Below are 13874 nucleotides of genomic sequence, written 5' to 3'. Positions count from 1 at the left end.
ACTCACTTTTCTTCCACCTGGATGCAGTTTGTATAGATGTCAGCCACGCCTCGTCAGAGTCACAACTAGAACAGAATGTAAAACACTTTTAACCCTCACTTATTCATGTTAAAAATAACTTGAACTGATGCAATTGTCAAATGTGAAGTTCATCCAAACTCTCTTCTGTAACCTGTAACAAAGTAGATTTTCACTAAGAGATCAGCAGAAAAATTGACACAATTTAATAAACTTTTAAGTAGCATTTTAGATTTCTGAAGGTGACAGTAAGACACACCAGAACAGTCTGTTTATGGGCTGATGAAATGTCAACATCGCTGTGCCAGTTCCTATCATACACGAAGAAATGCAAAGCTTAAAGGGTCAAATCTGGGGCTAAGGCTCCTTTAAAGTGAAGCAGAAAGTCTCAGAGTAAAAAGGAACTGATAAACAGAGCTTCACATTTTAAGAGAAAGGATGAAAAAAATCAAATGAGTCACATTTTTTCTTTAAAAACTAAATTAAAAGGGACAAAAGGAATAATCCTCATTTTATGTGCTTTCATGAGCTTTGGCTTCTTCTTCATGGAAACTTTGGGACCTGATTAAACAGCTGAATATCTATCTGCACAGCTCATCACACATGCAAAGGCGTACTGTTATCTTTGCACAAAAAATGTAGCACAAACTCAAGTAAAGTAACTCACCTTTGCGTCCCGCGCTGCGCCGCTCAACCTGACACGAGTCCGCTTCCTTAATGAAAAAGAAAACAGCGAGAGCTCAGTTTGTGTTTTACACCCACTTCATCTGAGGATCAGTGTCGCAACACGATGAGGCGCGTTGTTAGTCTGACACGCAGAAGATGTCGGGGGCGGTGGTGCCCGGATCCAAACAGCTGAGACCACTTACAAACCACAGCGTCGCTTCACTGGGAGGACACCGTTTATTAGTCATAAAGAGGTTCAACGGAAAGCGAAGGAGAGCCTGTTTAGTTTTTGGCAGCGGGTCTCTTTCTGCGCGCAAAGACGCACAAGAAGCACAGCCAGGCTTCTGATCTGGGATCAGTTAACCCCAAATAACAGCCGCTTGAAATTAATTTATAGTTGCGACCTTCTTAAGAGAATAAAGTATGGCGTAGTGTAATTTAGTATTATGCAAATAGGAAATTTAAAGCTATTATAGTCTTTTCTTTGCGCGACACTCTAGAATTGTACTCCACTACATTTCAGACGCATATTAGTACTTTTAACTGCACTATATTTGTTTGACAACTTAGTTACTTTGTAGAGCCAGGTTAATAATACAATATAATAACTGAAAAATAAATTATGATGCATTATTACAGGATTACACTTAATCAATTACTAATGTGAAACCACAATCCACCCAGCAGTATATAAAGTAATTCAAATAAGCTCTACCTTTATTAGCTGCAAGATTTAGGCCTAAGCAATTAACACATTTATGCATAAATGGTTATAATCCAGAAATATAATTCAAATTTGATCTGAAATAACTTACTTCGCAAAATGAGTGCTTATACATTCAGTACTTTATTTTGATGTTAACACTTTTATACTTTTACTTATTTAGAAATTTAAACGCAGGGCTTTAACTTATAGAGTATTTTCACACTGTAGTATTATTATTATTACTTTACTTTAAAGGCCCAGTGTGTACGATTTAGTTGGATTTAGTGGCCTCTAGCAGTGAGGTTTGCAGATTGCAACCGGCTGAAACTCCTCAGGATTACAATCCCCCCAGTGTTCTTTGTTCAGGGTTTTAATTTTAGCACATTAATATGCACTGTGTCAGACTGACATGTTTTAGTATTTCATATGAGTGTGTATCCATGCACTTTAGGTCAAATATTGAGATAAAACAGTTATATCTTCACACAGGATAAACAGGTTTTTATCCTTCACGGTAACTTTAGTAACAGTTTTTCCCTCTTAAACTTCAGCCCCGTTGGTGCAACTGAACATTGTGACAGAGTCTTACAAAACAGCAGTCTGCTCATTGCTGCATTGCTTCAAAGTCTCACAGGAAATAAGACTAAAATGTAACGTGTGTGGCAGCCTGTAACACACTAACATGATGGATTAGACAAACACTGTATCTGTGTGGCAAAAAAATACATCAATTGACTTTTTGCAAAATATCATAAAATATCACTTTGAGTGGGACAAAACTTTGTTCTTAGCGAGCAGTTTCTGATCTCAAACAAGACTTTTAGGCTTTCACTGCATTGCACTTCTTTCCACATACTACATGTTAGAGTCGTCGTGAGATAAAGTGATATGAGTTCTTACAGGGAATAAAAATTGATTCTTATTTAATGTGCTAACAAACGTTAACTTTTGAAACAAGACAAAGGATGAAAACAGAGGCTCAGATTTGATCAAATTTGGAGATTTCACATTTGATGCATTTTAAATTTTCTCTTCAATTAAAAAAGTAGACAGAAAGGCTTTTTTTCTAAAAAGGAATGCTGTCAGGGCTCTACAGGCTCTCAGTCTTGTCACTGTTGATTGATCTTAGTAATATGGAAACCTAAATCTACATTTTTCCTTATTTTTGAAAGCTCACAGACCAGAAACTAAAAATTGTTGCACAGAAAAAAAATGTAGTGTTTGTCTTGAGGGTGGTGCCAGAAGAAAGGCCATGTTCTAACCCAAGTACCTCTAAGCAGGGTCAACTAAGATTAATACTAATGTTGGCATTGGTTAACATAATGAGATAGGCCTATGTTCAGAGATGTCATCTGCATGTTAGCATGCTTACATTTAGCGAGCCTGATAATCCAATTCAATTCAGTCCAATGTCGACTGAAAGAAAATTCTCTGTAAATTGATTCACGACAACCTGCACGGCTGCGTCCATCTAATCCACAGAGAGCTGAAACATCTGAGAACTCTTTATTTGGATAGTCTGCCTATGTACTGTTTACTGAGTATTTGTAACATTTCAGATTGAGCTTGAACTATTCACTCAACCTATGCAGCAAACAATGAGTATAAAGTTAAAGTTCAGCTAAATTATTCTGGGAGTAAGTATATTTATGGGTTGTCACATACACTCTTTAGATAATCTGTTAAACATCTACAGAATAAAGCAAAGAAGACAAATCTCCACTAATAAGCTGTTGAAATATAACAAGAACTCTGCAAACTATCTGCAGACAAACTATCCACATAAATTGTTGCCAAACAACTAATTGATTGACAACAAATCAGTTGGCAGATATTCATTACTTTAAAATTTTACACTTCTACAGGTTCGAGTTTTTTTAAATGTGAGTTTTCTGCTCTTTTTTGTCAGACATAATTATTAAATTATCTTAATCTTTGTGTTTTGGACTTTTGGTTGGATTAAAAACAGGTTTTTAAGATGCTATTCAGAGCTCTAGGAAGTTACAACCTTTTTTTTTCTCCAGAAGATGAGCCTGTGATGAAAAGAATGGACAGTTGCAGCCTCTACATTTACAATTGCTACAAAATCTGACTTATATTTTTAGGCTTGGGTAAAGGAAGATGACATTACCATTCATAATCAGCACTGATTGGTCCGTTTGTTTTTACATCAATAATAACCAGACCCACGTGAATCACGAAATGTTGTGGGCAGTCATTCGGAGGTCTGGAATCAGGAAAACACTGAGCTGGCAATATTTGCATTAGCTAAATGTTAGCTCAGATGCTAACATCAGCACACAAAAGCTACAGTGAACATGTGTACAGATAGCAAAGCAATTTTCAGAAATTAGATGCGGCAATTAAGTACATTTGCGAAAGGATCCACTCATGCAGAAACTTGCCTGGAAATATTTGGCATGTTGTGTTGATACACGTGAGGCTGAATTCTGTCATTACCTTTTAGGGGATTCCTGTGATTCTGTCATACAATAGTGTGTTCTGACCTGTAGGAGACGCTGGATGAAACATCAGACGATCGCCGAAGTTTCATCTTGTGGACAAAATAACATCATCATCATAACAACATCTTTACAAAATTTCATGGTGATCCATTCAACTGTCGTTGAGATATTTCAGACCAAAGTAGTGGGCCAAGTGGCCTCGCAGTCAGCTGCAAACATAACTTCACTTCTCTTGTTTCAAGTTAAAGGCCAGAAAAATGTTGTTTGTATGACTTTGATTTACACTCAGAAGGTTGAGACATGGTGCTGTAATCATAGCGTTAGGCAGACATTAAACCAACGTAACAAAAAGGAAATGTTTCAATTCATAAAGAGGTAGTCTGAAACACCTTCAACGTAAACAAACGGTGGCAAAAAATCAGTCAATGAACATTACTGACATTCAAGTGCTCAGTTTGTATTCACTGACCTGCATAAATACATGTGACATCAGGAAGGTGCTGTGAAATTTAAAACAAGTCTTTTCAAACTGAAAAGTCACATCCAACCTGAAAACTCAGTAGGTCTTTAGTTAAGGCTCTGGTTTACAGTATTTCCTGCAGGAGGTCGTCCTCATCTTCGTCTTTGGCGCGGCTTCTTGACTCTCTGCTGTTTTTTGAAGTCGATAAGGCAGCCGGTGGCCTCCGAGATCGGAGTGAAGGACCTGATGGGAGAGTTACTGATTCTGAGCATTGAAATGCTGCCCTCCTCTGCCACATCCTCATCTTCGTCATCATCTCGCAGATCTATGACATCTCTAAAATGAAACAAAAACAAAAGATTACAGATGTACAGCAGTTAAAAAAAACATATATCTGAACTGGATTAAGACAATTTTACAGGTACATAAAGACATCCTTCGCCTAGGCATGTTTATTTAATAATTAATTGAACTTATTTTTTGCCTCCTGTGTGTGTTGAATCAGATCAGGTATCAGTCAGACGGCACAATGCACTTTAAATACAATTTTCTTTCTCTCTTTATTTACAGTGATAGGCTTACGTGAATAAAGTTACTGCTAATACTTGGCAAATTCTTGCACAGTTAATGTCTTTATATTTTACTTTTGCGGTTTGCTAATGTCACCAAAATATACTGTTTTTCTGCAGATAGATTTGGACATTATGTACTTTATGTTTTGACAGGAAGTTTTCCAACTTTGCCTGGACAAAGCACATTTTACTACGTTTAATAAAATTTAAAAGGTAATCAGCTCAGAAAACGATGACTGACATTAACCTAGCTGCATCGTATTTACAACTAACTTAGTACTTGGATTTAAACACAGAGGAGGAGCTCGACTGTGTAGCATTCAATCTTCCAGAGCCCAAAATGAATAAGTATAAATGGCATGAAAATTTTTAAGCCAATTTAACATTTCATAATAGTGTTGCTTTGTGTATTTCAATGGTAAACGCTGAAGAAATCATGAAGTTTGGACTCAAAAATGAAAATGCATGTACGTAACAGAAATATGGTTTTATCATGATGCATTAATAGATACTTGCAATGTTTTGTCGACATGTTTTGTCATGGCAATTGAGTATCAATTTATTTTACCCCAGCCGTCCACACAATACTGACACTGACAGAGTGATGGAGGTTTCAATCCCACTGTCACTGTGAGGGATTCTGGATCAAAATGTCCACAAAGATAAACAATACTGTAAATTAAATCATAATGTAAACAGATTTTCTAAGACTTCTTTACCCTGGTTGGACTTTGGATCCAGATGGCCCCGCATCTGTAAACACAAAACAACAATTCAGTAAAAACGTGAATCAACTTAAGTTTGACAAATGATTTTTTTTTCATTGCTGATATGTTTGTTTTTGAGGTTCCAAAAACAAGTCTGATCAAGGATCAAGTTGCAGATTAATGTCCTGACAATGGAGTGATTGATTAAATGACCAATAGTTTCAGCTCTAGCGAAGATACTGTTTCCTACAATTACCCGAATACTCAAAAATCTGATCAGAGCGCCATCTTCTAATAAACTAAACTGGTATGGTAAACAGGGTTAAACATTATATCTGCTATACATCAGCATGTTAGCCTGCTAGTGTTAGCATCAGGCTTAAAGCACCACTGTGTGTAAGTTCAGCTTCGCAGAGCAGCATGTTGTTGTTGTTACACTTTAAAAGACTTTCAGACTCACCTGAATCTCTGCTCTCTGTTTGCTCCAGAGCCGACAGCAGATTTCCCTTCTGGAGGGTTGGAAACGTAAATTTAAAAAAATTCTACAATATCATCATACAGATCACATCCAAAACGTAAGACAATAAATGTGAAAAGGGCTGAGCCACATGTTTCTGCATTACAAAGAGAAATTTCAATTTGCTTATCTTCAACTGTGCATCAGAAGATTTAATTTATATTTAAACTTCACTTTTGTGTTGTTATTAGTGTGTTATTGAGTGTGTAAAAAGGCTTACAGTCTTTGATGCCTGCCGTTGGATGCATATCTCTGTGTGGCGGTTGTAGTCTCTCAGAGGAACAGCTTTCTGACAGATGTAACATTTCTCTCGGTTCCTGTGGAAACAAACAGACAGAATTAAAAAAAAAATGTCTGAAAACACTGAGTCGTTCCCGTTCTATGCAACAGGTCATACCTACTTACTTGCCAGCGTTGGAGGGGTCTGTCTCTTCATCAGTCGTCTCTGTTCTTCGTGTTCTCTTCCTACGTGGCTTCAGTGACGCTGTAAAGACAAGAGGATGGAGCCACTTTAAACCAGCAACAAAACAACGATGACATCATTTAAACTGATGTTAAGAGTTGGTTTTAATGGGTTAACTGTAGCGGTTGCATCCGACTGATCTCTCTAAGAGAGAGAGAGAATACAGACGTTCTCATTCGACAGAAACTAGTGTTGTAGTCAAGACCATAATAACCGAGCCAACAACTTGACCAAGACCAGTGTGCCGAGACCAAGTCAAGACCAAGACCAGCAAACTACAAATGACTTACGTGATTTGCTGGATTTAAAGAAGGAAGTTTTACATCCAACCACAGTAATTATGTTAATAAATAAATCCGTTGTGGTCTCTGCCGTTCTCGATTAAAAATCTGGAGTCCACTATGTCAGAGGCCGAGACAAACCCGAGTCAAAAATGTGTTCAATTACGAGACAAGACCAAGACCGATCTCGAGTACTACAACACTAATTTAAACCAATGATAGAATCAAACCATGTAGTTTAGAGCCGTAAAACTAAAGGATCAAGAGTCTTATAATGTCTCACAGTTGTTTTCAGGCCTCCTCTCATCGACAACAGCCACCTCACCATCGCAGTACGCAGCGTGCATCTCAATCTCCGTGACTGGGAAAGACCCCTGACAGATGGGACAGTCCACTTTGGTTTCAGGGCTCTCAGGGACGGTGGCTGGTTCCAGCTCAGGAGACATCGACCTTTGAAGGCCTCGATCCTTTATCTCCTCCACATCTGGATCCTTATCCTCTACCGTTTCATTTCTTACATGTTGTTTTCCAATATCGCTGCTGCTGTTGCTAACAGGGACGTCTCCTTTCGTCTTTCTGTCCTCTAGGGCTGAAAGCAGTCACACAAACACAAGATTATTTCCTGATGACACACTGTTTAATTTCTTAAACTTCAACCCCCACAAAACCAGACTGGTTTTATTTGTCAGAACAAACTACAAATGCAGTATTTTGACTTCGTTATTAAGATGGCAACCTTACCGTCCACCTCCACCTCCATCTCCTCCTCCTGCAGCTCATCCCCAGCTGGAGAGTCATCGCGGAGAATCATCTCGACCTCCGGCTGCTCTCGACTCTTTTTAACATCAGACTGAAATCCAAACCAGAGAAAAAGTCCCAATTTAAGAGGAAGAAGTGATAAAAATAGTTTACATCTATATAGGATCTATAGAATTCTGTGTTGTTGTGATGAGACAAGCCAAAGTACATTAAGCCCACACTTAGTATTACAAAGAAGTGTTACTTCTGACTTGATTCTACAGTTTTGTTAAGTGTGATACCTTAGTTTGATCAACACTGATTTGACCAATTGTTTTTTCATGGTTAAACGCCATTGTTGTCTGTCCGTTGTTTTAGTAATATTCCCCACATACTGCGTTACTTCCAACAGATTTTAATGTACTTTCTTCCACTTGTAAGATGATCTCATAAAGTCCAGTATTTCATGATCTATCAGAGCACTGAGCGCAGATTAAAAATGGAGCATTTAAACTCACCTTTGTTCCAGCGTCAGTGTCCATCATCAGATCTTGCGTCCTGTCGTCATCGTTGTCAGTCAGTTGGGTTTCTGTTGTTACAAACCGGAGACATACTGGCTGTCAGAATTTTTTGTTTATAATGAAAAAAAAAGCCTGCAGTGCAGGAAATAATGCAATCACAAAAGAGATCAGTTCCCTTGCCCAGTGAGAATTTAATACAGCCATCACCTACTGATCTGTGGTTGGGCGCTTGGAAAACACAAAAACTTTCTTTGCTTTCTTGAATTTTAAGATTAACAGCTTCATTCAGAAAACTAAAACAACTTAAACCTAAAAACAGTCCAAAGAAAAGGTGGAACTTAATTACCTGGACAAACCTCACAGTCATCTGTGTCCACCTGTACCTCTCCATCCTCCTCCTCCTTCTTCTCTTCCTCTTTGCTCTGTCTTTCCTCCTCTTCCTCCTTCTTGTCCTCCTCCTCCTCTGCCTCAGCTGATGGGCTATCAGCTGATTCACACAGTTTTCTGCCTCTCAGTCTGAGGCCTCGCCTGAAAATTTGTTTAAATAACAAACAGCACAGATCAAGAGACAATAAATGTTTCAATAAAACATAAAATGCAAACTGAGAAATATCATTTAATCACACTTGTGTGCAGACTTCAGGAAGTGACAGCAGAGCTACTCAGACCGCAGAAGTGCACTCAAACTACTCATTTGAGATACATAAGTATATTTTGTTTCACAAAGTGTGCATTTGATTCGTCATTTTGTGTTTCTCTTAACAAAATGGTACCTACAGATCATCAGTTTAGAGCCACACAACATTAAATCAACAACTATTCTGATAATTGATAGACTGTGTAATTCAGTTTTGAGTAAATATGCCAAGTATACAGCCTCTCCACTGAAAATGTAAAGTGTTCCTTTATTTTATATATTGTAGAGTGTGATTTGAACTGCTGCTTCAAGTCTAACCAACAACTCACTATTTAAGTTTGCATTTCAGTGACACACTAGCGACATCTCGTGGCGAACAGACGTTACTGCACTGTACAGAAAGTGTGTAGATAGATAGATAGAAAGATAGGTACTTTATTGATCCCGAGGGAAATTTAAGACACAGTACACAGTAAAGCAGCTATTCAAGGCTGATGAAAAAAAAAATTCTTTAACTTTTTTCTTTTTAAATTTTGTTCTTCAAAATTGTTATTTTTGTCTTATTCTTGATCTGCAAAAGGGGCAAAATAAAACACAACTATTAGGAATTTAAAACTAATTTTCAATTTGTTGGCGTCTATCAACACGGACCCTGAGCTAGTTTCTGTTCCTTTCTTGTATACCTACTACCAAAATAGTTATCAGTAAATACTGTATGATTATTGCATTAGTTGAGTTAGTTTGTAATATATAATTGGGACACAGTGTTTATATTCTTGGTTAGGAGGATTTCACTGCAGATTTATCTTTGAGCACTTCCTACATGACCATAAGTTTAACAGGATGCTAACAATAAATTTATCCATTATCCAAGAAGAACTGTTCTTGCAGGTTTTTTACCTTTGAGGAACAAGCAGTTGAGGTGATTCAGGCGATTCAGGTGAAGGGGATTTCTGGGAAAAAAATGAATAATGCTTGTTTAATGACTCACAGTTTAACTAATTAAAGATCAGAAAACAACAGTTTTGTTTTGTAAATGTTCTGCTCACTGGTGTCCTCAGCTCAGAGCAGGAAGCAACAACATATACATATTTCACCTTCTACAATAAAAAATAAATGCAACTTTTAAAGATTTAAGTCAGTCCTACTGTTATTTACTAAAGACATCTCTTCACTGGTTGCCACTGGCCACTTTAAACTTCTAGCATGTTAAAACTATCGAAGTGCATAATAAGTGGTTAAAACTGTCTCAACCTCCACTGGCTACAACAGTAAAATTAAAAGAATACAATGTTCAAGATCAAGATCCTATACAGCAAATAAAAATTAAAGTCCATAAATACACCAATAAATAAAGTAAGTATGGTACCTCTGGCTGTGGCTGGATGGCATCCCCCCACTCAGCCTTCCTCAGCAGACACCTCTGAGCCTGCTTCAGACTCTTCTCATACACCTCCATCTGAGCCAGGATCACCTGATGGATGAATGGATGGACAGACAGACAGACAGATGACAAAGTTATAAATTAGATGTCAAATTTACTTAATTTCATTGCATTTTTTGCTATCAATATACTTAAAGATAGAAGACAGATAAGCCAAGTTTCCATCCAAAGTTCACACAACTTCTTACTGAATTTTCAGCTACTTGGGAAAAGAAAATATGAATTACTGCTGTTAACTACTGTTAAATATTAAGAGTTGATTCATGGAGATAAACAGTAGGTGGCTCTAATTGTCTAGGCGGTTCAATTAACCCACTGCAGAAGAAGAAGAAGAGCTTCTGTCACTTAAAGTGCTCCAGTCAAAACTCAAACCATGTGAGATAATGAATGATATTAATGCAGATATATGACATTTATGGTGGTTTCATATACTAATGCCAGGAGTTTTAAAGTCTCCTCACCATCCATGATGTTTTTGGCTTTTCAGTGGATGTTTAAGTCACATACTTATATGTATGCAATGATTGATTATCTCGCCAGTTAGATTTCCAGAGGAGCAGTTTTGCTGTCATGATACACCAATTTTTACATCTCATCAACTGTAATGTTTTTTTTTTTGCATTTCAACAGTCCAAAGATGTTCAGGTTATGACTAAAACAGAGAAAAGCAGCATCAAGAGATGATTCACCAGGATTTTTTGCAAAACTGATCATCAAAACTGTCAACACTTTGCAGGTGAAAAACTGTGCACCAATCTTTACCTGTGTGTATTTGTCTGGGTCCAGGCCTCGTGGACAGAAGGGAACTCCCCAGTAGTAGTGCACCATCGGCCTGCCCCCAGGCTCCACAGGCGCGGCAGATGTAGAAGAGGAAGAAGGTCTGAGTGTGAAAACATACCCAGAGAGAACTACAGTAAGCAAAGAGACCTCCCTGTACTCTTTAATTAGACAAGTATGCAGTGGTGGAATTTAAATAATGTCATGCTTTATACTTACACTATATCTCAGAGGGAAATATTGTATTATTTACTTCACTACATTTATCTGACAGTTTTAATTAATTTACAGATTGATATTGTTGCATAAGGAAGATAGAAGGGTTATAAAATATGATGCTTTGTTTTAAATAAAAATACCAATATTTTTTTTTACAAGTAAAGAATATTGTATAACAATTTGATGATCAAGTAATTTTTCACTTAAAAACATTTCATAGTAACAACCTGTCAGATATTAAAACTCATTAAAAAAGATAAAAATGCTCTATGATTGGTAATAACTCCCTGTGTGAGCCTGCTTTGTGATACAGAAAGTGTGATCCTGTAATGGTTTTTGTGTTTTCTCTACCTGCAGTTCGTCCCTGGAGAAGCTTCAGTCGTATGGTTCAGGGAAGCAGCCTGGCTGTCTGCCTGATGAACACGTCTCTCCTCTGGGAAGACGGGGCTGGGTGAGCCCACCGGCTGCAACAGATATAGGAACCGATAAAGAGAGACAAAAAAAAGCTGATTTTCATTTCCATACTTCTGTTTCAGACTTAGTGAATTAACTGAGCATGTAGCCTTTTACACACAGTAAGAAGTGCCATTATGATAAAATAGTGGAAGAAGTGGAAGCAAAGATTTACTCAAAATTTACTTCGAAAGCATTCTAAGTTTTTCTTTAAATGTACTCTGGCCTTGAAACAGTGAAAGTGAGCCTGTGTACCGTGACATCGTCGTCCTCGTCAGACCAGTGTAGCGTCATATCACTGGTCAGCTCCATGTCAGCAGAGTTCCAGTCTTTGGACGTTCGATTTGGCTCCTCTGCATCATCTAAAAACACAAAAGAAATCTAAAATCCCAGACCCACTGACCAGCAGGCTCTGACCACACTATTCAGATCAGCAATATAAGCGTCATCATGAGAGCTGTGGACACCATCATGATGACTCTTAACATCAAAATGTTAGTAAAGTTAAATTAGGAAAAGACACCGACAGGGAGCAGAGTGTGTGATGTAACACTGTACCTGACTGAGATGAGTTGTTAAACCCAACTTCTTGATTGTTTATCTTGCTGTCCTAATCAGGAAGAACAGAGAATGTTGTTTTACACTGCAAGAGAAAAATACCCTTTAAAATCCAAAAATCACATTGCAAGTTTGAGGAAAAAATTATCATTGAGAGGAAAAAAATCTTTGCCACTTGGAGGGTTGAATAAAATACTATATGATAGATATGCTGCAGAGCATGCGTCTTATTGGAGTTTAAGATTAGAAAAATTAGACAAGATTAAAGCTGCCCCAAATACATCAACTACACCGTTATATCGGCCAATATACAGGTAACGCAAAATATGTCAGCCAATAAATAATTAAAGTTTTTGTTCATTTAGAAACAGCCCATTACATAGTTTGTTTACCAGAGTATGGATGATGATAAAATGACTTAAGTATCAATAAATAAATACACAAATATATACCAGAATAAAAACTGAAATAAATAAAAGAATGAGATAGAAATATATATATATAATATACAAGAAATATATATGTATATTTATTTTTAACACTAATGTACCAATATTAGTGTCAAAAATCCAGTTGTTTCAGACACTTCTCGACCACCTGACAGGGACTTTATGGGATACCTGAACTCACCTGCCTCAGACTCTGAGAGGGACCACTGGATGTGGTTGAATTCTTTTCAGTGGCTGAACCTCTGAGACCTGCAGCTGAAGGACTCACAGAGTCTTTCTGCTCATCAAGATGAATCTTTTGTTGTTGTTGTGGAGTCCCGCCAAACACTGGGCTTATACAACATCCAAGACTCTGCTCGGTCTGCTCTCCGTCAGTCTCTGAGAAAACAGGACTATTGCTCGATACTAATGTTTCAGAGGGAGCGACGTTTTTGGAAACACCTGGGCTTCTTGGGAACACTGGACTCTTAGGCTGACAGGATGTGGACCTCACAGAGGGGGTTAAACTCCCCTGAGAAGAGAACATGAACTCTGAGTTACAGACACGGTCTGGGGGTTTGCAGGCACTTGGAGACCTCTCATGCTGAGTAATCCTGCCAAATACTGGACTTTTAAAATACTCAGGACTCTGCTCCGTCTCTCTATCGTCTTCCTGATCAGTCTCTAAGAAGTTGGGACTCTTCGACAAAGTGTGATTACCGGAGCATTTGGGACTTTTGGGAAACGTCGGGCTCTTGGGTTCAGCAGGTTGAGACTTTTGAGTTGAGGTCAAACTGTCCTGAGAGCACAACACAAACCCAGATGTTCTGCAACTTTCCAGCAGGTCCTGGTTCAGCCGGGGGATGTGAACCTCGGCTCTGGAGCCAGTGGAGGAGAAGACAGGGGATTTACGGAGCTGACAGTCATCGATCTGGGTCGAGTCACAGCTCTGATGTATTGTTAAGAGAAGACAAGTACAAACATTATCATTCATTTGGAGTTGTGTTTGTGTTCACCTGATAAATGTAAGTCCCACAGTCACTCTCTTTTAGCTCTGTTTTTGGTCTCCACCAACTCCTGAGGGAAACATCTGTCTCTTTAGCTGCTTAATGTGTATGTTTACCAGCAAGTTTCTAAGAGTTTACTGCTGGGCAGGTAGTGTAAAACAGATTTTTTCACCTTTTCCCCTAAAAATAACTATAAGAGCAGTGAAGTGAACCAAAACAGTAAAGTAAGTTCTGTAA

At 38.0% G+C, this 13874-nt stretch overlaps 1 protein-coding gene across 7 annotated transcripts in view; it reads right to left on the bottom strand.

Moving 5' to 3' along the window:
- uimc1 (ubiquitin interaction motif containing 1) overlaps positions 1–13874 on the bottom strand; it is a 29345-nt gene that overhangs the window by 9706 nt on the left and 5765 nt on the right. For 4 of the 7 annotated variants that reach the window (XM_042498699.1, XM_042498698.1, XM_042498701.1 and 1 more), the window contains exons 8-25: positions 12833–13579; positions 12203–12254; positions 11900–12006; positions 11543–11655; positions 10958–11075; positions 10121–10225; positions 9652–9704; positions 8461–8642; positions 8112–8182; positions 7597–7705; positions 7139–7444; positions 6517–6595; positions 6332–6428; positions 6055–6103; positions 5607–5640; positions 3851–4651; positions 686–731; positions 7–65 (exon numbers count right to left, since the gene is read on the bottom strand). In XM_042498699.1, the coding sequence (XP_042354633.1) occupies positions 4468–4651; positions 5607–5640; positions 6055–6103; positions 6332–6428; positions 6517–6595; positions 7139–7444; positions 7597–7705; positions 8112–8182; positions 8461–8642; positions 9652–9704; positions 10121–10225; positions 10958–11075; positions 11543–11655; positions 11900–12006; positions 12203–12254; positions 12833–13579 (2406 nt within the window). In that variant the 3' untranslated portion in view covers positions 7–65; positions 686–731; positions 3851–4467. Of the gene's footprint in view, positions 1–6; positions 66–685; positions 732–3300; positions 4652–5606; positions 5641–6054; positions 6104–6331; positions 6429–6512; positions 6596–7138; positions 7445–7596; positions 7706–8111; positions 8183–8460; positions 8643–9651; positions 9705–10120; positions 10226–10957; positions 11076–11542; positions 11656–11899; positions 12007–12202; positions 12255–12832; positions 13580–13874 lie in introns of those variants that run through there. The other 3 variants (XM_042498703.1, XM_042498700.1, XM_042498704.1) reach the window with 3 other exon arrangements.

This window comes from Plectropomus leopardus, chromosome 13 (assembly GCF_008729295.1).
Source record: "Plectropomus leopardus isolate mb chromosome 13, YSFRI_Pleo_2.0, whole genome shotgun sequence".
Lineage (NCBI taxonomy): Eukaryota > Metazoa > Chordata > Actinopteri > Perciformes > Serranidae > Plectropomus > Plectropomus leopardus.
Note: the sequence above shows the minus strand (reverse complement) of the source record. Positions and strands in the feature narration are given on the sequence as shown.